General features: G+C 40.5%; 1 protein-coding gene across 9 annotated transcripts; it reads left to right on the forward strand.

Annotated features, from left to right (window-relative positions):
* Positions 1-446: 446 nt before the first annotated feature.
* Positions 447-25474, forward strand: map7b (microtubule-associated protein 7b). Of its 9 annotated transcripts, none has more exons than XM_085132583.1 (20): positions 447-583; positions 12162-12320; positions 12436-12513; positions 13067-13230; positions 14235-14352; positions 14786-14887; positions 15342-15452; positions 16642-16737; positions 17851-17970; positions 19073-19245; positions 20312-20454; positions 20605-20828; positions 20906-21056; positions 21151-21322; positions 21972-22076; positions 22162-22212; positions 22310-22334; positions 22455-22581; positions 22664-22848; positions 23851-25474. In XM_085132583.1, exons 1-20 carry the CDS (start codon positions 538-540, stop codon positions 23859-23861), a joined length of 2361 nt encoding a protein of 786 aa, XP_084988709.1. In that variant the 5' UTR covers positions 447-537; the 3' UTR covers positions 23862-25474. The 9 variants fall into 9 exon arrangements, with proteins under 9 accessions (XP_084988709.1, XP_084988705.1, XP_084988706.1 ...); XM_085132579.1 differs by lacking the exon at positions 447-583 and adding an exon at positions 1600-5323 and having other exon boundaries at positions 22313-22334; XM_085132580.1 differs by lacking the exon at positions 447-583 and adding an exon at positions 1600-5323 and having other exon boundaries at positions 19097-19245.
* Positions 25475-25488: the final 14 nt, after the last annotated feature.

Genomic DNA, 25488 nt, shown 5'->3' on the forward strand with positions numbered 1-25488 from the left:
ATTAGTCAGATGACTGATTAGACATGTGAAAAGTATTATGGTGTAAGTTTGACTGAAAACATAAATCCTACGTTGACCAGCTATGACAGGCCTGGAATAACAGCGTGTGCTTTATCTTCAACATTTATCGAGCAACACTTTGCCCTACCGCCACCAGATGTCAGTATAGCACTTCATCTTAAGCACCCTGTTTCGCTTGCGCCTCTTTCTGCCTTCTAAACCTCTCCTTTAAACTCAGGGTAAGTTCAGGTGGATTTACTACAAAAAAAAACCGTTTTTCAATTAAAAGTTTATTTATATGTTGCTCAGGATATTTGTGAGGTTTATGCAGTCCGAATTAAATTAAATCGCGTAGTTTAAAGTTTACTCATTACACATTCATGTAACTTTTACTAGTTTCTAGTTTGTTTTGCTGATCTGATACTGGTCTTCGTTGTCCCCTCCACCTGTCCGTGGGAGGGGCCCCGGTCCCGGTGTGTCTCAGGATCATTCCCTCGGGTTCCTGCCGCTGATCCCTCTCAGCTGACGTCAGGAGAAATGGCGGACCAGGATGGCAGCGACACATCTCCTCCGGAGTCCCAAGGTGAGTTGTCACCAACAGGAAACTTTACTTTGACAAAACTTTTTTTCTTCTTCTTCTTAAGGGGGAATAACAGTTGTGTGAAGTACTGAAGGGTGCTTGAGTGGGTCTGCTTTTGAACACCGACTCTGAGCTAAAGAGAGACTCGGAGCCGGTCGGTCACGGGAGTGGGATTAACTATCAACCAACTCACCCAACCGGTTACTTTACGTTTACCAAACACGACTTGTTACGAAAGCTGCTGTAATATTTATTTATTTATTTTGTTTTACCCCTTTTTTGTGTGTCTGTGTTGTAGCTGGTAGACATTTTGAGTTTCGGCAGACACCTGTTGCTTACAATTTGCCACTTCGTCGAAATCCACCTTCAGCTGACGTGACAGGTGAATTAATGAAAATGAGCCGCAGGTTGTTTTCGGGATGGCATAGATAGAATATGTCTTTAGGCTACAGCTTTGTTCTCTGGCTCTCACAGGTGGATTTATATATTCTTTTGAACTTTGAGTTGGCTTATTAATACCCCAAACATGATCATTTATACTCTCGTTATTCATTTTTACAACTTAAAATGGCCACGTCGCCTTGTAAGTGCATTTTTAGCTTGTAGGTCTATGTGTGTATAATGTCTTTGGAGAAATAAAAGTTACACACAGACAAACTGCACGCCTGTCAGTTCAGGTGTTGTGCCAAAAGGTGATTGCCTGCCAAAAACTGATTTCCAATGTCTCCGTGTATTTTTTATGTGTAATATCTTTATGTATGTTGGTAAATAGACTTCGGTGAACAGCGTTTACAAAGGGGTTATATATAGAATTAAAAAATGATCTGTCTTTTCAAGTATCTTTAGAGCTCTGTGTTATTGTACTTACATTATAACCAATCCGGTCCTTTATCCTCGTTTAAACTATTTTTACAAAACTATTGTCATATTTGCTGCCATTTCTGCTGTCCTCTTGGCCAGCTTACTCTGACAAAATACATTTTTAATGTTAATGAGATTTTTTTAACTGCATAAATAAAGGTTAATAAAAGTCACTGCCAAAAACTGATTGCGGCTTCTACCTTGTTACACGAATGTTGTTTGTGGCTCAATATGACTTTATGTCATCCATGAGGGATGCGTTTAACATATGTTTCACATATTATAGCCCAACAAGTTACTTATAGCAGTTTAAATACGACCAATCAGTTTTTGGCAAATACCGGAAATCACTTTTTGGCAGACAATCACTTTTTGGCACAACACCGGAAATGTCACCTATCAGTGATCTTGTAAAAGTATGTAAAGTGTGTTGGGGTTTTTGGCTGCCAAAGGGCAGAGATCTCCCGTATCTTACACCCCTTTGCTTCACTTTTAGCCACTTCTCAAATAGTAACGATATAGCAGGTGATTCCCATCCACTCCTAATGGCAGAGCTGTAATAACTAGAGGTGGGCGGATCGACCCAAATATCGATAGCATCTGGACCAACCCTAAGTGTTGGTATCAGACAGATACTAGCGTGAAAAGATCGATACTTTTTTCTGTCCAGTGAATTAAGGATTTTTTGGAAATGAAAAAAAAATTAATTATGCACTATGAAAAATGTTTTAACTTTATTCTGTTGACTATTGCATCTATTTTATTTAAAGGCAATAGTGCACTGAAAAAACAAATGCTGACCAAAGTGCTTTAGTGATGGGTACATTTACTTTCCAGGTCTCAAAAAAAGAAAATTTAGAAATACATGAAAAGCTTAAAGATGTGTGGTGTATTATTAATTAATTATTGTGGCAAGCAAAAATCCCAGTGATTTAGTGTTCATCTAAACGTGTGTCCCTTATATAAAGCTGCCTTCAGAAGTTAAAAGTATCCGTTCATGTTAATCCACAGTGCATCCAGGCAAAGGTCGGCACCTTCACTCAGTTTTCCTTGAAAATGTATAAAAAGCAGATTCGTTTAGATGAAGGTGTGAAGGTGTTTGGATAGGTGTGAGAGTCCTAGCACACAGAAAGTTACATAAATAGTATTCCAGTGCTTTTATAAAGACCTGGAACCCAGTTAAGTATGCAAAGAATTATTGCTGCATGAATTACAGTAAGAGTGATTATGTTCACGTACTGCGATACAAGCAGCCCTGACAACTATAACGTAGGCAGAATGGGTGCACAGTGGGCATGACCTTTTATTGATTTGAATGAGTTGAGATTACTTACTTTAGGATTACATAGCATTAAGCTCAGCTGTTCCACAAATGTCCCCTGCTTTGACCTAGCTTGACCTGCAGTTAGACAGCAACTAAAGCCACCAAGAGTCAGTGACATACAGAGGATGAGACACTAAAAGAAAGAATTCATATTTTAAATTTATTTTGCAGCTCACAAAAAAAATTACTGCCAATTACCTCTAATCCATGCATTGTAACACTGCACAGATTAATTAATACATGTTGTTAACTGTGTATTTATAAAGAGGTACTGCAGCTTTGATTCAATCAGAAAGTAAGTTCCTAAGATGTGGTTTATCTCCTGTCATTACTACCTGCTTCCCAAATCATCATTTTTGCTGCTTTGTTCATGAGTTGCCCTGCATTCGGCCTGCACAAAAAGTTACTTCTGTGGGTGATTGCGGCGTTTTCCCAGATTCGCTGTCAGTTTGGCCATCCATCTCACATTATGGGATTTTCTAGAAATTAAACTCAATATTTCTGGGCTAAATTTGCATACAACTAGGCTGTTATACTTTAATTGTACACTATGTCAAACATTATGTCATTCAGGACCCCCAACATGTCAGACCCAGGGTTAGCAATTAAACTTAACAATAAACTAAATCTTTTTTTTTCACTTGCTTGCTTTCATTTTACTGTATTCAAATGTCCATTCTCTTCAAATGTCTGTGTCTAACACACACATTCAGTAGGTGTGAGAAGGGTGTGTTACCCATCCTATCAGGTTAAAGTCTGCGTGTAGAATTACAGCATTGCTCTCTCCTGCAGGGACAAAGATCAGATTGCTCTTTCATGAATGTGTGCGTTTGTGAAGTGTGAGCTCTCTGAGGAGATGAGACAGCAGGACTTGTCCTGAATTCCTTTATATAGTAAAGGAATAGTGGAAAAGGTAGTGGTTTGGAATTATATTAGGAAATACTTGATGCTTTTGCTTATGTACATATAAAATAAAAGAAACAGTGGAGTTGTAACTTTAGTGGCTACGTTGCTTTTCACAGCATGCAAGCTATCGCACTTGTTTCTCTAATCTCCATATTAGTTTAGCTCAAGGATGCATTAACAGTAATACATGTTGAGCCTGGTGTTTGTATTGTTACTATCCAGGCCTTCAAAGACTGAAATACTCCCCCTTTTATTTCACCCTCCCTTTCATTGCATCTGCCATATTGTGTCACCTTTTAAAGGTTTGAATGAAGCCAAGTTCTTTGAGTTCTGAATTTGGCTACAGAGCCAAGCAACAATAAAGTTGCACTGCAACATTATTGTAGATGCAGTGCAACTACAATAATGCTCCTTGGTTAAATATTGATGTGCTGCGTGTTGTTCCTTCTGCATTCTTGTGAAGCTGCAGCAACATAATGTTCTCACTCATCGTACATCACCGTGGCATCCTAAATGGCTGATGGCTCTTTAAGTGGATGGTGGGGTGGGGCTATATACCATGTGCTCTCTGTACACACCCCTTCCACAGAAGCAGCTCCTGTACTGCAATATTTGATTTGGTGTGTGCATCCCTAGTTGTGTGTGGGACTGTGTACAGCACATTAAAGCGTGTCCGTCCTCTGCTGTCTCACTTCCCATGCATCACTGGTCCATGTGCTGCTGTTGTCAGGGAAACCCTTTGCCAGCACCGGCTCAACTTCCACCACTGGATTCGCACTGAATATTTTAACAAACCCCGCTCTCCTCAGTTACTCTGTGTTTGTGTGTGTGTGTGTGCTCTGTGCAGTCACTGCCTGGGTGATATGATTCTTCTGACAAGTTTGCATTCACACAATAGACCTAGCAAGGGAGAGCTGAAGCAGGAGAAAAAGGAATGCAGTAAAAGTAGTGACAGCAGAGGCGGCATCTCGGGAGTCAAAAGAAGCACAATCCTTACAGCTCTCGACCAAGCCAGTCTTGTGGATTAAGTCTTCTTTTCTAAGCCAGACTGCAAGAGCTCATCCTACAAGAGACTCTCTCACTCTGTTTTACTCTCTCTATGCCATTGCAGGGAGTATGGACTTGGCTCAGTGAGGTGCTCTGTTTGTCTCTTCCACGCTCTCCTTCATCCACCACATTTACTTTCCTCCATCTCCACCGCCTTTTTTCCCCCTATCTCCTTACTCATGTTTCTTCTTCTCTCTGTCGCTTCTTCCTGCTGTCTTAAAGTCAGAGCAGCAACCTGAAGAAAATTGCTGTTAGCACTAGCTATTAGCTACCTACGTCTTAGAGAAGGTGGCTTTTAGGGGTGACCTCGTCCATCATCATCCTCTGGCATTCAGGACAGACCTCTTCCCCCACCTCCCATCCTCACCCAGCATCACAGGGTGGGATGGGACGGGGTTGGGTGAGTTAGGCTGGGGCTCAAGGGTTAGCAACAGGGTAGGCAATGCCAGATAGTAAAGGACGTGGGGAAAGAGGAGGTGGGTGTTTGCAAGGGAAGTGGAGGCTGAGGAAGCAAGGTAACCGTTCAGCTATCCCAGCACTTTTCACCATCACTGAGGAGGAGGAGGTACAGAGACGAAGAGATGCTTGCAAGAGAAAGAAAAAAGGTATGGATGAAAATGAGAGCAGTGTAAACTACATTTTCTCCCTTAAATACTGTGATGTTTGAGCTGATTTAAAATGTTAAAGTGTGTGTGTGTGTGTGTGTGTGTGTGTGTGTGTGTGTGTGTGTGTGTGTGTGTGTGTGTGTGTGAGAGAGAGAGAGCATTATCTGGGGCAGAGAAGCTCTTGGGGCACAGAGATGTTTAACCAGACTCCAGAGAGTCACAGCAGCAGTTTAAAGAAAGATCTGAAAATGTGGTCTATTAAAGACAAATGTGTCTACATGCAAGGCTAATGATGTTGAATAAAGAGGTAGTTGATACCCCTAGCAACATGTAGTAATTGTTTGATTTGTGCACAGTTTGCTTTTACAAACTCCTCTAAAACTGTGAAGCGCAGCCATCCAGAGACAGGCGCCTGACAGGTGTGATGAGGAAGCACAGTTTTACTGTTTGTGTGAGTGAAAATCAGCTGACAGGGCAAGATTGACTCAAGGACTGCAGATGAGAATGGAGGTGCGGCTCACTGTACACGTGATCTAAATGCATTAGTAAGCAGAGCAGTCGGGATGCTGTTACAGTTAGAGCAGGCATAAATGTGCTGCACGTTAGCTTTCCCCTTTCACACAATTCAGAAAGATATAGTGTTAGATTTAATTTCATGCCTTATCTAATGTTGAGATGATGCTGTGACCAGTTTTTTTTAGTAGAAAGAACAAAGGTAGATGGTTTTCTTCAAGTAGTGTAGTATTACAGACTGACTCTACAAATCATGCATATGCTACATTATATATAAGGAACAAGACAAAGTGGCTAGTTTCATTTCTAGATAATTGCATTTCCTGTTTGAATCCAACCATCTCATGCTGAGGGATGTGTAGTTGCATCATGGAGCAAACATACATGTAAGATATGACTGAAACAGGTGGAAGGAGAGCAAACTGCTGGGTTTACTGTGAAGTTTGAAATTGAAGTAGCTGCTTTTTTTCACAGTTATCTTTATTATGAAGTCATGGTGGGTGCTGTTGATTGGACTGATTCAACACACGACTGTTAGACTAAACTGATTTGTTTTGTCTCAAATAGTTCTTTCTACTTTGACCTTAGCCTGTAATTTCTCAGTAATGGTACGGGATTCATTACTCATGTACAAGTCAAATGGTTGATGGAGCTATAAGAAGTGTGTGGATTTTCATTTGCCATTGATTGTTAATAGTAAACAAGATGACTTTATTTGAGAGCATTGGTTTGTATGCATATTCTAGTGTCAGTGAAAATTTGTCAAGCAAAAATTTGTACTAACAAAATTTTTTAGAAAACTTTTGAAGATGGGAACATTCAAAATTTTCCAGTACTGGATGACAGAGTTTTCCTCTCATGATCTGATTTGCAGCTTGGCCCTGCAGCGTGCAGTGAGTGCAGCTTTTTGTACTAAAAAGCAGAAGCCAGCGTTCTTGCACCTGTTACCCGGGCCTGTGTGCCTCTCCTAGAGCTATAAAGGAACACTCCCATCCCTGCCCCCCCTTTTTTTTTTCCTCTGGTGGTTGGGGCTTACAGTTTAGCTTAGCATTAGCAGCAGCTAATCCTCTCAGGCTGAAGGGAAGGAAAGGAGCCGTACAGCGTGCTATCCGCTGGCCTGGACAGCGGAGCATTAATCGCTAACTCTGACCATTTAATCTGACTGGCAATGAATGCAGATAGATTGGGGGTGGGGAGCGTGCATGCACATACACACATACATGCAAGCAACAGAACGGAGGGAGGGGCGGGCAGATTAAACGGTGACACTCTCACGTCTCACTCTCTGTTACACACATACTCTTGTTACACAAATATACATGCATACACATGGACAAAAGGATGGGGTTTGGAGAGCTGCCACAACCTGTCTCACACACTGGCTCTCAGCAGCAGTGACACCAACCACAGCTGACCTCTCACTCTTTCTCTCACCCTCTCGTTTTCACTTCCCATTTTTTTCTTACTCTGGAAACAGTTGAGTTTTGGATGGATTTCTTTTGACTGCCCTCTTTGCCCCCCTTCCACCTCACTGCAACATGGATTTCATTGGGTCACTCTTTTCAGTGAAAGATGCTTTCACGAAGTAGGAATGTGGTTTCTGGTCCTCCGATTCGACTAGTCAGAGTGGGATGCTTGCCAAGAGCTCAGCAGGTGCAATCTTGGAATTATGAACCACAATCCAGGTAAAGCCTTAAACCCAGAATTTTGTTTTGCCTTTATTTAAACTATTGAAACAGCGCACAAAAGAAAGGAAGTGACAAGACTGACTTGCAGCAATGGTCCTTTTTGCTAGGAGTTGAAATATGGGACTTAGCTGCAAGTTTGTTTGTTTTTTAGCCCTTTTGGTTAGCACCATAACCTCTGGGCTATTGGATCACCTGTGTCCTAAACTTTTGCTGCCAAATCCACACTCATATAGTACAAGGTACTTAATTGGGAATGAACAGGACTACAAAAGCACCAGCATCAGTATGCTTTGGATTTGGCTTTGTCCTCGAATATTTTATTTGAGATCAAACCATTGCCGTGCTGTCAGTTTTAATACGAGGTGTTTGCTGTCAGTTCAGATGATCCATGTTCTTTTTTTTCTAAATGGACTTCAAATGGACTGGGGTCCTTAGGGACTAAGTAAACCGCTATACAAATACAGGTCATTTACCAAAGATTCAAAAGGATATGTGTTAGCCGAATATGAATTTAAACACTAAGAACTCATACTCATAAAGACATTGCTTAAAATCACGTCAGCTGGAGTGAAACCAAAATATTTTGTACGTCTGTCCTAATCTTTTGACTCTAGACTTTTGTAGGACTTCAGGTTTAGTATGTGTAGATTCTTATGTTCCTGGTAGACAGTTGGTTGAAAATATGAAAGAATCTTATATAAAAGTGTAGCAAAAGGTGGTGGACATGAGTGTAGCCAGCCATTTATTACTAGGAAGTGGAATTATGTCACACATGAAACTGACTTTGGTGTGTTTGCGAAGGCTGTTAAGCTGCTGTCTATTGCTCACAAGCAAATATGCTCGCTGTTATTTGAGGTTTGTCGGTTTATGACCTCTACAACAGATGGGTGAGTCTGTGAGACGCAGTAAGAGGATATAAGCTGCACAAGTCCAACATATTAGCATTTTTTTCTGTAATATTTTCAGCTGAAAAAACACAGACAGTGCAGATTTACGATGTTATGGTGAGACTGCGTTATCTGGAAAAATGTTTTGAACAAAGGAAACAATGAGAAGACGTATGAACCAGAGATGTGGAGATAAATTTTGGCTCAAATTCCACTGATTGTTATAAGTAAAAGGCTTTAACTGCTTTCGTAACTATATTGTACAACATGCATGCACCTTTTTCAAAGTATAGGAATTGAAGGAATGCATTCGTTCTCCGTTTACTTTTATCTGCAAATGCTTTGAAGGACATCTAGCTAGGAGTTACAGTAAATATTTATGAGGTAAATCAAGTTGTGTAAATATGGGCCACATTGTTAATGTCAAAATTTCAGTTCCTTTATTCCAGTAATTTTTTAATACTTTAAGAGGCAATCCTCTTTTCTCTTCTTCTTTGTATTCTGAATATTTCTGTGAGCGTGTGGTTCATTGATTAAACCGGCCAAATATTAATCTTTTCATACTTAGATTCCTACAGATGACTCTTCTAATTACAGTTTGGGTGCGAGAGGCGCGGTACACCCTGGACGAGTTGCTAATGTTATTTAATTTCACATGGGATGAAAGTGTCTCTCTCTTGTCTTGACTTTTTTAGGAAGTGTTATTTCTTATTATGTAGTTTTAAGTATTCCCAGCTGATTAAAGTGAAGTGCGTCAATTTAAGCTATTAAATTAAAGAAATTGGTTGTGGTCTTTGACAGTCACCTACTGGCTCATTGTGCGGTCCACTCGGGTCATTAAAACGCCCACTCCATCACAACATGAAACTTGAAGTCAACTTGTATAAATGAAAAGGCTCATTACTTTGTCTTTTAATGCATTTGCAGGGGCTCCTGGCCTTTCATTCAGACTTGACTTCATCTCATTTAAGCCATCTTTTTTGTTTACCCAAAAGCCCATTCACGTATGTCTCGTTAAGTATCTGACTTCAGTGTATTATCCTCATCATTCAATAAACTGAATCTTTTGTTTGAGGAAAAGGATTTCAGGGGAAGAGAATAAACAGACCAGACTTGTTTTTACGTGGCCCAGTCCAGCCTTTCCTCTCATAACAATAGCCTATATTAAACCACTTCCAATGCCAGTCTACCCGAGGCAGGGCAGACCTATGAATGCTTGTGTACACACCTCTGTAGATGTTCCATAGACTGTGACATACAATCCGTCTGCAGCTATGCCCTCACATCCTTGGTCTTTGTGATTCACCCTAAAAACCTCTCGAGGTGTTTGGATGGAGACGTTGGTGACAGTTTAGATTCATAAGACTTTCTGCAAAACAAAATATCATAAATTACCAAGTACAGTGAGAATAAAATGAAAGGAGGAAGCTGTTTCTAATATACTAAAACTGATCAGCTTGCAAATGAAAAAAGGCATTTGAAAGTAGTAGTTAGTGGAACTTGTATTCAGACTGATGTTCCCTTTTACCTTTTAGGAGGAAGAAGGTTCAAATTTTTACTCAGTCCTTGATCTTTATCAACTCTTAAGCCACACCTCATGCCCTTACATTTTGCTAGGAAAATGGGGAATTGTTGCAGTGAGTCAATAGAAAGCATGCAACATAAATGGAAATACAGTATTAGGTTTGTGCAAGCTTTCTTGTAATTTTCAGCTGTTGTTAATCTAGTGTAGGTTTTTTTGTTGTTGTTCATTAGGCCTGCCACTTCTTTTGTCCTCACTGCACAAAAAGCTGGGATATGCGAAGCTTTTTGGCTAATAGCAGTTTTTGAATCACCTTATTAGTGCAAAAATATTCATTTATGCCTGTCAGACTCTTATGAGCTTTTATTTTTTTTATAGATTCAAATAAAGAGGAACAGACTGTGTTTTTGTTACCAGCTGGTTGTAACAAAGTCCCCAAAGATACAACTTTAAATTGATTTTAAAACTGAACAATTCATAGGTCAGTGTAAATTGCCTTAACAAGCAAACAAACAAACCTCTAAAATGACCAGGTAATAGAAATGGAGTGAACATGAGTGGAAAATCCCAAAACAAGAAAGCAAAAAAAAACTTTAAAAGACCTTCAGAAAGTCTGGAGAAGACCACTTCAAGACCACTTTAAAATTGACAAGTTTGGCTGCTTGGAAATTAAATATAAAGAAATTAGACATTTTCACAGTACTGTAAACAAGCCTGGAAATAGTAGCATGTTGAGAAATGATTCAATGTTTACTCTTAATGTCATGTAACTATAAAATTCATTGAGACACAGATTTCCATCTGTAACTCTAGATATGAAACTTGTACTCCATCATGTCCTCTTTCTGTAAAGAAAAGAAATAGGTGATAGAGAGAATTGTGTAGAATAGGGCATGATGGCTGTGATATTTAAAGTGGAGTCCATCTTTTTCAGTTTATCAGATTAGTCGGGGGGGATGATTTATTTTGGTCTTTGGGTTTGTGGGACAGGTTGGTCTCTGTGGAGACTGAGTCTCCTCTCTCTTATCACCACACACAGGAAAGGACTGTGTTGAATGCTTGCTTAGTACACCTACAGTATTTATTAATAGTATACAATTTTTCTAATCCTACCCGTGTAAATTTATGCGTCTGGTTCATCTGCATCAGAGTCAGTATAACGTTCTGTGTCCAGGAAGCTAACCTGAAAGCGCTGAGTCACCCTATGGTGCAATTAATCAATAGCCTAGCTGTGAGCTTGGTGGAAACACTGCACCTTCATGGCCACATCTATGAATAGCAGGAAGACAGTGAAGTGCATATTGTTTTATTGCATTTAGTTTTTCTGTTGAGCAACTCAGCAAAGCCTGAAACTGCTGCGGAGACCACCTGCAGACATTTTTTTTCTTGTGCTTGTGTCCCCCTCATACCTCCTATAAAACATGCCTTTCTTTTACGTAACATGTTGAACTTCACTTTTCAATTCATACAATCTGTCTTGATTGATGTGTTCTGTGCCATTGGCTTACTGTAGGCATGTTCTGCTGTGCTAAATGTTGTCTGGATGTAAGTACAGGTACTGAGGTGAGATGTAAACTTTAACCGTAGCTCTGGTAGTGTTTTTCTGGAGATGGATTTTTGATGCATTTGAAATTTTTTAATGATAAACTGCTATTTCTTAAGCATTTGGTTGAATATGTTCATTTTTATGTTAAGCAGCAGTTTGTTCTACACACACTGAACACATGTTCAGCTGAAGTAATAATAATAATAATAATGGATTGCATTTATATAGTGCTTTTCGAGACCCTCAAAGCGCTTTACAATACCACTATTCATTCACTCTCATATTCATACACTGGTGAAGGCAAGCTACAATTCAGCCACAGTTGCCCTGGGGCAGACTGACAGAGGCGAGGCTGCCATATCGCGCCATCGGCCCCTCTGGCCATCACTAGTAGGCTGTAGGTGAAGTGTCTTGCACAACGACCGAGATTGTCCGAGCTGGGGCTCGAACCGGCAGCCTTCCGATTACAAGATGAACACCCAACTCTTGAGCCACGATCGCCCTAGTTTTATTTAGTGGGAAAACATTTATTACAGCTCTGGGTGAGGAGCTGTGGAAAGTCTTTCTGATGGTGCTTCCTAATGTGCAATTATTATCTTGTATTTTTCTGTATCTCTTTTCTCTCACTTTGTTGCTTCTTTTCTTGTTTTATTATGTGACACTTGTTTGTCCTTCTTTGCAGCATCGTACTCTCACTTTAAGTCAGAGGATGGCACCGTGTCTTCAACCACCCGTCCCAGCTCTGCGGGCTCTGGGCAGACCTACACTCCCACCCTGACCCCTACACCTAATCGCACCACCAACAGCAACAGCCCCAGTAACAATGCTGGCACCAAAACAGGTGAGTCCCACATACATTAACATATATTTCAATGAGATTAGTTTGTACCGTGTCTCAGCATTGACTGTTTTGTCTGTCAGGCCTTTAACATTCTTCACTGTTGTTTGTGCTGCAGACTCGCTGCTCTTCAACAAGATTGACGAGAGACTTAGGTTGGCCCGTGAGCGCCGGGAGGAGCGTGAAAAACAGAATGGTGAGCGTTCTTGTGCGTTTGACAGAGAAAAGAATAAAAGTTATCTTTTTTGGGGTGTTTTTTTTTGTCTTTCCCACAACATATTGTGACTGAACTTGGTTGGTAGCTGTGGTGAAGTGCCAGTTTCTCTGGCTGTTACATAAAGGCTAGGTTCAAGCCAGGCGGCCTGTTGCCATGGATTCCGTGTTACATAATGGGACAGTCCATGGGACAGCTTTCAGAAAGGCTGGTGTTTTTGATGTTAGAGTGTGTGTGTGTGTGTGTGTGTGTGTCAGTATAATCAAAATAATACAGCAGATGGTTTTTAGGAAGTCATTGCCGATTTGTTCATGTTTTAAGTGTGGGTTTTTTTCACGCTGTTGTACACTGGTCACACCTCTGGTCCCAAGTAAGGGGCTGAGGCGTTTGCGTTGTGTTGAGAGCTAAAGCTTTCTCATATGATCCGTAGCTGACACATCACATTACTGCTATAAGCCTTTTCGTGTTGTGTGCAAGTTGCCTGTTTTTGTTTTCTTTTTTCAAACAAATTGTTTATTATGTTTACATGCGCCAGCTGCCAAGGAGGCCCAGTGGCAGGCCCGTGAGGAACGAGCCAGGCAGCACTATGAGAAACAAGTTGAGGAGAGAAAGAAAAAGCTGGAGGAGCAGCGGGTAAAGGAGGAAAAGAGACGGGCTGCCGTGGAGGAGAAACGTCGGCAAAAAATAGAGGAAGACAGGGTACTGACGCTCCCCTCGTTCACAACTGTGCATCCTGAGTGTTTTACTCGTGAACACACAAAGGCTAACCTCTTACCTGCCCCCTGCTTCCAAGTTTTTTTGAAACACCCATCCAGGGAGGATGGGGGGGACATGGATACTTTATTTGTGTGTTTAACCACTCCTTTTCTCATATAAAAAAAAAATGTAAAGAAAAATTGCACATCTGTCAAGTAGTCATAGATTTCCTGTCCAGCAGTAATTAACTTTACAGCGAGTTGACGTTCTAATTAAGTTGTTGATTTAGTGAACTAGAACATTGATGTGTCAAAGATCTGTAACATGACACTGTAGCAGCACATGCTGATGACTTTGCATAAATAGTAATAATAAATCTGGATAGTTTTTTTTCTATTGATACAGTAGGTTTTTAACTTTTTACTCCATAAAGATGATATTTGACAACCTCACCTGTATGAGGTTTGACATCTCAGTATATAGCAATAAAATGTGTTTGGTTTTTTCCAACGGTAGCTAACTTTTGATGCACTCATTCATTTTATTTTATAAGCAGGCCTGAAATATGACAGAAAGCACTCAGTTCAAACCACTTCAATGGTTACTCTCAGTAGGCTTTCAACGAGTAAAGAGTTACATTTTAGTAGGAAATTAGGTTTGGATCTAAGTCTTCATTTTATAGGAACGATATAAATTTAGAAACAAGGACTGTAGGAGAACAGGAAAACTACTGCTACTGGGCCACCAGATGCCCACCGTACCTCAACTTTCAGTGGACTCCAATTTCTACAGCCTAGAAAGTGTCTGTGGTTCCTCAGCATTAGCTTTAGCACCAGCATATAGAATGAAAGAAATGCCAACCTATCTGCCATGTATTGCTACTTTGGGTGCAGTCAAAGCACTCCATTCATTCAGAAGAAATGAAGAGAGAGAATTTGCTTAACACTTGGTATGTCGGATGGCTGTTTGTTTTTTCGGCATTGATGTTCTCGTTGTTTTGACTGTAGGCTCGCCATGAGGCAGTGATTCGCAGGACTATGGAGAAGAGCCAGAAAACCAGACCGAAGGCCAACCGTTGGTCTTGGGGAGGAACTCTGCAGACAAACACAACCTGCACAACAGCTGGTACTCTTACATATATCACATATATAACACAATACCTGTTAACACACAGCACAACACACCATAGCCATAGTCAGTTGTACAGTCATTTTTCCCCCTCTGCATTGGTGCTCATACACCTGATTTGTGTCTCTGCCGGTGCCTCTCTTGTATAAATATGTCTGCCTGCCTCTGCGTGTCAGTATTGTTCTACCATGTTTATATTTGAACTTTTCAGATCCGCTGCCCTCTGTTGTTACTGCATATTCACACCCTTCTCTGTCTCTCTCTCTCTTTCTCTCTCTCCCCCCCCCCCCCCCCCCTTTGCTCTCAAATTCAAACTCTCTCTCTCTCCCTGACTTACTCTCTCTCTCTCTCCCTCCCACTCTCGGCTCGCTCTCTACCTGCTCTGCACTCTTTGTTTTCTCTGCCATTGTCCTTTCCCCTCCTGGCCCAGGTTTTGTCGAGTCAGCTTTCCTCTATCCACTCGACCTTGCTGGACTGGAGCACATGCAGAGTGCTTTCAGTCTCTACTACAGATACGGAATGACATCCCAATGTGAATATAAAAGCACTGTGTGGGTTAGCTGGCTGGCGTTAGAACGCTGGCTTTAGCACTGTAACTGTTCAGCACTGTGTTAGCTCATTCTCTTTAGTTTTCACGTAGGCCAGTGTGAATGGCACGACATGTAGTTTTGCTATTTCACTCGCATGTAGCCGTTCACGTGTGGCGTAAAGTTATATCCCCAGGCACAGGATCATTTACTCAAGCCATTTTAGTTTTATTTTAGAGGACATAAGACCCATTTAGCACTAATCTGTTTTTAAATATCTTTCCTGTCTTAGCAACAAGTTGGTAGTTTTTCATACCTAACCTGAATTAACCAAAATAGAGAAACCCAGAGAGATGACTGACTTCAGCTCTCTTTCTTCCCCTTTTTCTCTCCTTAAATTTCACCAATTCAATATAAAACTGATATGCATCTGTCATGTTTTGTTTTTTTGTATTCTAGATGCTGATAGGCGCTCAGTGTCCACAATGAATTTATCCAAGCACACAGACCCTGTCATTACCAAGCGCCTCTCTTGCTCCTCTGCCACACTCCTGCACTCACCAGATCGAGGTAATAAATATACACACACAAATACAGTTCATTACATCCACTGGCAATGGTCTGCCTTTGACTCCATCTTGTATAATTTGCCATTGTTATGAAGTAGCCTCTTGTGACAGGCTGTAAAGCACTCATTGTTTTATTGTGATTAGTTAATTAGATTTGGGATGTTTATGTGACTGAAACACACTTTTTATGTTAAAACTATGTATTATGTAGCGTGTCATTTCCATTTAGTTAATATGACGCTAAACCCAGCAGAGAGTTAACATAGCTTAGTTAAAGAATGGAAGAGAAACACCAGAATCCAAACTTAAATCAGTTAACACTCTTAACAGGAGAAGATGAAATATTATTAAAATGCAGAAAAGGTTTCACTGCTAGATGTCAGAAGAATTCTGTTTTCATATTCCTCCAATGTCCTTCCATGGCATGAATGTCTGCAACTTCTCTTCTGCCTTTGCCATGCTACATATGTGGTTGGTCTCCAGCCAGATAGGTAAAGCGTGATTAGTCAGAAGGGAGGTGTCCTTCTCGGTCACTGTATTCAAATATGGTGGGGAAACATGAAGGGTTCCACAAACCAGCGGCCGGCCCAGTATATTTTAAATGGATTAATTCTATGTTTATGAGAATGCATCAATTTCTTGGAAGATAATGAATAATAATGAATGTATATTTGTATATTTATTATATAATGTATATTTATGAGTACTTTATAATTTCTTTCTTATGAAATAACCTAAAAACATCAATAACTGTACCTTTAATTGGACACACATACTTTTTAGGTGAAGAAAATATATCAAATTTTTCCCAAATTTACAATAAAGCTACACTTCAAAACAGAAACCATTAAACAGGCCCAAGACAGTGTGAAATATGAACAAAGTAAAATAGGAAGTTATTTGATTAAAATGAAGACAAAAAGAACAATAAAACTGAAAAACACTAAGCTTTTTTTAAAAAAAAAAAAATTAGCCTTATGCTAAGCTAAGCTAACAAACTGCTGTTTGTTAGCTTAGCTTAGCATAGCTTAGTCTGTTTTTCAGATGTTATCAGACTTAAATGAATCCTTGCATGAAGTAATCAGCAAGAAACAAATAAGCAAATTTCCGAGTTTGAGCTTTTACTTAAGTCATTGTTGAAGTCTAACCATTGGGTCATGCATCATTTGATGTTTGTATGCTGCTGACAGGCTTACAGATGAGAACAGTCTCCTCCCCTGTCATAAACAAAGCTCAGTCCAAACCCCACCTACATCAGGGAAAGACCAGCCAACAGAAAAACACAGGTTTCTTGTGGGAATTTTTTTGGTCTCTTATACTGTTCCGACTATGTTGCAAGCAACAAAAAAGATCTTGGGCTGGAAACTGTAAAATAATCTGTTACTTTTGTAGAAATTTGTCAGTGTAAAATTTTAAATGTAATATTCTGACAAGAGAAACTTTGATTTGGAGAGCCTACCATGACATGACAAGCTGATCTAATATCTTTTTATGTATAAATGTACATTATGATTATTGAAACAAATGCCCACAGTCCAGCACGTACGTGTTGGCATTTGTGCATTTCATCTGAGGGATCAAGATTTTTTCTCCCCCCCCCCTCTAACGTGACCCCTTTCTCTAATCCTCAGTAGGATAATCTTTTTGTTTTTGTGGGAACACTGTATGCTGTTTTTATCCTGGCTGAAAAATTGTCACCCACATTAGTCAGAAAATTATAATTATGCTCTTGTTCCCATTATTATATTAGACACCGCACACCGAGGCACTGTGAAGCATCACTCAGTGAATTCCAAAAAACTCTCAAACATGAATGTTTTTATATATGAAGTAATAGAAATGTAAAAACCCATTTATTACTACAGTTTTCAGCCCAGATGTATCTTTGACCTGCATGCTGACACCTCAAAGCACTGCACGTTTTGTCTCATACTGTGCCGGATCTCCTTTAATTGGCTTACTTATCAGGTTGTCGTGGAGATTAATTAATTAAAATAGCCTTTTTCTCCGAACTACCTGAGGTAAACTGAAAGCTTTCTGCTTGAATGAATTCCCAGATAAATTGAAATTTCTTGAAGATCATTTTCTTAAAAATGCAATGTGTCCTCTTATCTTGCACGGTTTGTCTTTGCCCTTTTGTTTGCTCTTCATACCACGGTGTTTGCTTCCTTTCATAATTAAACAGGTGCATGAAGGTGTAGGTGTGGCACGGCAGTCTGTGCATGCTTACAAATTCACTTTATTTCTAACCTGCAATGCTTGACAGTGTTGGGAAAAGGGGAAAATGCAGTAAATATGTATAATTTATAATCTGCTTTGATTGGTTGCTTAGGCAAATAAGTGGGTAGTCTGTAGTTGTAGCTCTTATCAAAGCTCACATGTCACATGCGTGTGTTCAGGACTGCGCCGCCTTCCACTGACGCCATGGGAGAGCAACATGGTGAACCGCCTGCAGCAGCCAACACACTCCTACCTGGCCCGCAGCCGCAGTGCAGTGAGTCTGTCAGGAGACCAATCAGGTAACACACAACACTGATTTTATAAAACAAAACATTTAAGGCCCTATAGCTCTTTAGATCAAGATTCTCAAGATTCTCTTGATCTAAGGCAGAGGTTTTATTAAAAAGAGTATATATACCCTTTTATGCTTGGTCTCTTGACCCAAGCAGTTTCGGATGCTAATCAGATTTGCCTGGACTTAAAGCATTACACTGTCTGAAACTTCCTTTAACAGCGTGTATCAGGCACCCAAAGCTCACGCACACAGACACACATGCACATACGTCCCCCAAAACAAATAAAGTGATTTGTTCAGGAAATGTTCCTCTACTGATGCCATGCCTTGTCACAGCAGCAGGGAGTTTTAGATCATTTTTGTGTTCCATCATTGTTTACATTAAGGGAAAGAAATAACTTACAGGTGAACTACTTGAATTCACTCACTCTTTTCTATTCTGCCCTCTTTGATACATTCAGCATTCAGTTGGTGAAGTGCATTTCTTACATGTATTTAGATGTTTTTGTTTCCGTTTGCTTGCTTGCTTTGTATGGTTTTGGGTCTAATGTGTGGTTAGCTATAGTTTGTTCTAACTGGGTGACAAAGTAGAAATACTTCCAACACTGGGACTCTTTACAGCAAGTAATGGTTTGGCAAACCATTCCTGATCTAAATATCTTTAAGTGTATTGTGTTAAGTTTTTTAATGTGATTCTTTTTTTCTTTTTTTTTACTAACCCTAATCAACCAACCAAATCCTTATTTTATATCACATAGACAGTCTTTGTCAGACAGTGTCAGGTGATGGTTGCAGTACATTCGCAGCTGTTTGCACTTTTTAGTAGCACTAATACTTTCTTTCTTTCTTCTCTGTTCCTACCATAAATATTCTCCTCATTCCTCTCAATCCTACGCTGGCTTCTTCAACCCATGGCTTTCCTTTTTTATTTATTTATTTTTTTTATTCATCTTGATTCCTTCTCATTTCTGTCTTTGTTTCCTGATCTTTTTTCCTCTGTGATCCATTTGATCCAACACTTATTGGTGTCCTACCAATTCTCACACTACCCCAATCAATGCCTTCTTCAAAAACACTGTATACTCCCACCTTATACATCACCCTAGCCATGCCTGTGTGTCCTCGCTCAGTTTCCTGCCACCCCATGGGCTCAATGTCCTTCAAGGCCCTGCAGGCACAGCCGCTGCCTCACTGTCGCAGCCAGGAGAGGAACCTCAGCAGGGACGCAGCTTCCTCGTCTTTAAACACCCCACGCAGGAGGACAACTGGAACAACACAGGTAGATTTCATCAGCCCATGACAAAATATCTGGGAAATAATATTTGTGAACAAAAAGCAACTCAGATTATTGCTTGACGGGAAAGACCACTTGAGACGGTTACACTGATTGTCTGTTTCTTAAAAAATTTGGTCATATGATAGTTTATTTTTGGCTTTAGATAACATATTATTATTTCCTGCCACTGCTATTACAGAATGTGTTGATGTGAATCAATTTTTTAAATCAATTTTTTCAAGCACTCAGTAACACGAGCCTTTAAATTCTTCTACTTCTTCAACTTTGTCATTTTCAAATTGATTATGTTTCTGATCAAACAATATAAACAATAGATTAGAGTATCTGTCATCACACACACTTGCATCCACTGTTCATCTGCTTCGTGACAGCTTATTATGCCGTTAAGGTCTTAGACCTCTTAAGGCACCTCTGTCAGTGCGCCCCAGGGCGGCTGTGGCTACAATGTAGCTTGCCATCACCAGTGTGTGAATGGGTGGATGACTGGACGTGTAAAGCGCTTTGGGGTCCTTAGGGACTAGTAAAGCGCTATACAAATACAGACCATTTACCATTTAGAAAGAAGGCCCCTTGTATGCCATGCATCCCACACACTAACATATCACTGTGCATGTGAACTGATAACTCTCACCCACTCCAGAATACCGCTGGTGTGTCATTCATACAAGGTCAGTGAGAATGTACAGATAATGGATGCAGTGTGATTTATTTTTTTTCCTCCAAATTAAAAAGACTCTTTTTCATTTTGTGACCTGTTAAGTGTGTTTTGTTTTTTCTTACTTTGTTTCTGAGCTTGGTGCCAGTTGTAATCTAAGCCTAATCCTGTTACTCATCATATTGTGTGGCTACTATCTATAGGGCACCTTCTAAACCATCCAGTTACCTTTTGTATTGCATTAAAGGACATTTTTCTGGAAGAGCAGTTTTGATGATAATGTGTTGCTTGCTTCCCTGGGTCCTTACTTGGTGGGTTTTTTTTTTTTAAAAACTGCCTGTTTTGACTCGTGCATGTTGTCTTTTGTTTTTACCGTATCTCCTGAACCAACAGCGGCAAAAAGACCGTGACAGTGTCAGGAAGTCATGGAGCAACCTGACACTTCCATTTGCTCCTGTTCTCTCATTGCCACCAAGCAAGCGCTCCTCTTCCCCAATCAAAAAGAGCGGCAAAGTGACAGCACCCTCTCCTGGCAGGTCAGTGGATATTACATTTGATAAATGGGGAATATTTGGAGCTGAAATTGAGTTTTACAGTTTTATTTGAAATGTAACGTGGGCAGTTATTTTGCTGATATGCTCGAATGATGACTATTTTTAAAAAATATATACTTGCTTTGCTCACAGACCTCCACAGAAACCAGTGGGGCGACCTCCAACCCCCAAGTTGCTAAAGTCTCCAAGGGCAGAAGATCCTGGAAATCTTCGTCCTGTCAGGATCACACCTGAGAGTTCCCACCCTTCAACACCCAGAGGAGAGGAGGAGGATGAGCAGGTCCTCAGCCCTCCTCAGCCTCGACCTCAGCCACTGGGTCAGAACAAGAGCTCGAATGAGCAAACGACAACCAGCGGTGAGTTATGAATCTCTAACCTGTTTCACAGCACAGTTTATTACACTGGTCAGCATAACTTTTATGATGCCTTCTAGAGAGTGTAAGCAGTCCACCAGCTCACAAGCCTTCAGCGGGCACCACAGACCCGGAGGAGGCGAGTCGTATCCTGGCCGAGAAACGACGGCTGGCCCGCGAGCAGAGAGAGAAGGAGGAAGAAGAGCGCAGGCGACAAGAGGAGCAGGCAAGGTGTGCAGGCTGGGCTGTGTGTGAGCATGTGCATGAGAGGGAATGTGTAGTGCTGAAAGGCTGCATCATTTTTGACCTGGTTGTGTCTCACCAGATTAGCAAAGGAGGAGTTGGCTCGCCGAAAGGCAGAGGAGAGAGCAAGGAGAGAAGAGGAGGCTCAGCGCCAGGCCGAGGAGAGGAGGAAGAAGGAGGAGGAAGAGGAGAGAAAGGCAGAGGAAGAAAGACTTCGGAAAGAGCGAGAAGAGGCAGAGAGACTACAGAAACAGGTCTGAGATTACGGATGTTTATGTTGACTTGTTTTGTTTTTATGTGGTTGCCACAAATGGCATTTTGAGCTAACTACAAAAATCAGCAGGTCTGCTGTTTTGAACTTTCAGCCTGTTCTCGTTCCCGGGGTGTCAAATACAGACCTGATGGTGATGCAGAGACACACAGAGATGTTCTCTTTACCATAACTACAGTGATGCGCCAGGTTATGGCAAATTATGAGACATGTCTCACTCCCAAACTTCATGTGGATGCTTGTAAAAGGCTTCTTGGCAATGTAAAGGCACTGATTGGCAGGAATCACAATTTTTCAATGTGCAGGGTTAATGTTGTCAAAAGGGAAAATTCTATTTTTAAACCTAACCAAATATATTCTGCTGCCCTAAACTCTCAAAGGGAACATAAACTGTACTTTCCAGGCAAAAGAAAAATGTACTGCTTATGTATTCGCTCCAATTCCAGCTCCTAAATCACACTTTGAAGCTCTTTAAAACAGACCTCTTATATCTGAGAGCCCATCATTGCAGGCTTTAATGCGAGAGTACATCCTATGTATATCTGTGATATGCCTGCTACACACCCGAGGGCGAGAACACGTTGGAGCACTATGGACCTATTAATAAGATGAAATGCTTTTCTGTACATTAGAAAGAGGAGGAAGAGGCTCGACAGAGAGAGGAGGCGGAGCGACTGAGGCAGGAGAGAGAGAGGCACTTCCAGAAAGAGGAGGCTGAACGACTGGAGAGAAAGAAGGTAACGTGACCTCACATTATAAACATGCATAAATTGCAAGGTACAGTGTATATTAAAGTATTTTCCCTTTTTTCTAACCCTCCAGCGTCTTGAGGAGATCATGAAGAGAACACGGCGTTCAGAGACAACTGAAAAGGTAAAGACCAGAGGGGAAATGGAGTAAACAAAAGTGTAACAACTATCCAACTGAACAATCTTTGAGTATTAATTCCTTTTTTTCATTTCATCACCAGAAAGTCAGAAATGGAGACAATGCAGGTAATTTAATATACCGTTTTTAGAACTACCTTTGCAGTAATATATCTTTCAGATTGTCGTCAAAAGATATCCTCTGCAGTTGTTGTTCCTGACACCAGATTGATTTTCTTTCACCATCAGTGAACCCGGCCTCTCCTGCTGCGTCAGCAGCGACTGAGACGCCAACACACAATAGTAACGGCAACTTAAGCCAACCAGATCCCACCCCAAACCCCAACACCACAGCACTGAGCCATCCTGACCAGAGGTACAGTCAACAACCATGATATACAACAGCCATACTGCTTGTGATGTCATCAGATCTGACACTGTTATTTTTTGGTTTTTAGGGAGAATGGGGATTTTGAAGAGGTGCTTGTACTGCCTTCACATTCCAGGTTGTCTCCCCCTGAAGGAGAGGAGGAGCAACAGCAACAGCAGGAGGACAACAGAGTTCCTGTCCTAGCCTTCTCAGAGAATGGTCTACTGAAACCTCTAAGCAGGGTAGATGATATATCAGCCCAGCAGGGAGCAGGTGAGAAGGCATCCACTCGCCTCTAGTTCCTAGTTCCTACATTTGTATTCCATTACTCCCCACCCCCTTCTTCTTCCCCCCTTAGTTTTCTTTTGATAAAATTACAGAGACTGTCATTCATTCTGGTCACTTCTTGGTGTGTGTGCATCTTGTCTTTACAAACCTGACTTGATGAATAATGTCCTCTATAAATTTTGTGACATGTCTTCTGAGGCTCTGGTGGGCTCTTTGCAAGCTCTATGAAAGAAACCTCAGCAGTGTCAAAATGATGTCATCAGGGGTATCTCAGATTGAGGCATCACATTTTACCAAAAAATCGATATTTAATTTTTGCTGGATTTTGAAAGATGAGGGTGTCTTACAGACCGGGATGGGACATCCTGGGCGGGATGCATCTTCTCAAATATTTCTTCTTTATGTGTAACTCTAGTCTTACAGAATGACTCTTCAATCAATTCTTATAAATTAAAGCATGTACAGAGACATCACTGTGGACTTTCAAAGTATCTAAGCAGTTATGTTGAAGTAGAGGTGTAATTTTCCCATGGGGTCAAATGAGAAACTGGGACATTTGTAGAGAGCACCAATAAGCTCCTGAAGATATTCACCTTTTTTATTTTTAATTAAAAAAAAATAACAAGAAGAAGAACTGTTTCGAGCATCACTGACCAATTAATTTTCCCATTAGGCTTAAGAGAAACCAGGACACCAATAAGCTATTGGCACAGAATTGATTGAGCAGACCTGAGTACAGCTTATTGGTGCAGTCCTCCACAACAAGTTTCTCACATGGCTTCATCGCTGCTACAGGCTGCTCTGTTTTTCTGTTTGTTTTTGTTTTATTCATTTTTGTTTCATACCATTCATTCAGATTATGAAGACCTAGTATTGCACTTTCAATATAGTAGCTCAAGCATTGCAAGTTGAAAGACCATATTTTATTTACAAGGAAGTGAATAAAGATGTCCTGTGCTTTAAATTCTTTGTTCCTTTGATTTGCAGATGTTGCCTGATGCCCTGATGCAACATGACGATTCCACACCCACAGATATGAAGGAGAGGTCAAACAGAGAGGTGAAGTACAGAGCTGTTGGACTGAATCAGTAGGACAACTCTCAGCACTAGATTCTTCCTTTCTTCCTCTCCTGTGACAGAAGAGCACTGTTCCCAAAGATGGTGTCTCCAAACATCTTGCAAGGGCATCACTGAGAGAGATTACTCTTCCCTCATCCTGCACTCTGTGGGGCAAAGCTTGTTTTTCTGTATCTGAACATGATTACACTTGGTCATCATGTATGTTCTGTGTATAGCCACAGGTTTCCCTGATTCTTAAATGAATGTCCTGAAATCACAGGAGGGCATTGAGTGTGTATAGTCTTGTGATGTTTGTGATTGAGAGCGCGAATGAGAAACTGACAAAAATGTAAAAACTAAGATCAGCTGTCAGTCAGCAGCTGTGATACTTGAACGTTTTTGAACTATTTTTCTGTAGACAGATTGTGATCAGCGATGTGACTTTAGCTCAGGCCCCAATCTAGCTTCGTTTATGAATTTTTGTCTCTAACTGGAACCTTATGGTTCTCACAAGGTAATATTTCTGCAGAAATGTGAGAAATAAAGTGTGCTACAGGAATGATATCAGTGCATGAAGTTGTATTAAGACTAATGCAAAAAAAGGTATGTCATGTAATATATTTTGCTGTTTCTACAGTGTTTAAACTAGGTTATTACTGGGGTGGAACAGGTGCTGGAGTATTATGACTTTAGGTTTAATAATGACAAAAATGAACATACTGTCCTCTGAAAACTGAAAATGTAGGGTATAAACTTGAGATTTTTCTTCAAATTGCTGTACAGATAAAATGATTTGTTGTCATTGTCTTTATGTTCAAATTTACAAAAACGTGCTTCATTATTAAGTTATGCCCTTTCATTCATTCACATTTTAACCCTGTCACAGTTGCACTCATTCTACATCCTGTCACTGCCTGTAAGCCACTTTTTTGGCCAAGTAAATCCGAACTGGATTGAATGAATTTACTGATGTTGTTGTTAAAATAATCGGATGTTTCCAAGGATTTGACAGATGCTGCTAATTATGACATTCCTTGGCCTTAACATAGTGTAGAAGGAATGATGTGACTTTGCTTCATGAGCTCAATCGCTTTGGCCCTTTGCCCAAACTCCCTAGTGGCTTTTCTTGAATTCAGTAGGAATCATCAAATATTTGTGTCACGCAGTTATAAATAATACAACTCATAATTCATACCACTTCTCACTATGGCAAGACAAAAGGTGGAAATTATTAAATTTCTAGAACCAGGCCATTACACTTCATTTTCACTCAGCTCGTACAAATGATCTGCATTAGGGTCCTCAGACTTGAGCACTGTCTAACAGTACCACTAAAGAATAAACCTGTCTTGATTATGTACTGCAGGACGTTACCAGCAGTACACATGGCATGCTGTTATATTTGATGCTATAAATGTAAAAATGTATATTTTATTACTACCACAAAGATTTGAATATAACCCTTTACTTCAGAGGAAGCATGAGGTGAGCTCTCTGAATCATTGTAAAAGTAAAATCTCTCTACAACTGCTGCAGCTGTACTGCTTCAAATGAATAAAACTTTTT

This window comes from Neolamprologus multifasciatus, chromosome 15, assembly GCF_963576455.1.
Source record: "Neolamprologus multifasciatus chromosome 15, fNeoMul1.2, whole genome shotgun sequence".
Classification (NCBI taxonomy): Eukaryota; Metazoa; Chordata; class Actinopteri; order Cichliformes; family Cichlidae; genus Neolamprologus; species Neolamprologus multifasciatus.

Coding starts and splice junctions, on each gene's coding strand:
- map7b (XM_085132578.1), top strand. CDS start 5,161: ATGCCAGATAGTAAAGGACGTGGGGAAAGAGGAGGTGGGTGTTTGCAA. Junction 13,231..14,234: donor AAAAAATAGAGGAAGACAGG/GTACTGACGCTC, acceptor TTTTGACTGTAG/GCTCGCCATGAGGCAGTGAT. Junction 14,888..15,341: donor ATACGGAATGACATCCCAAT/GTGAATATAAAA, acceptor TTTGTATTCTAG/ATGCTGATAGGCGCTCAGTG.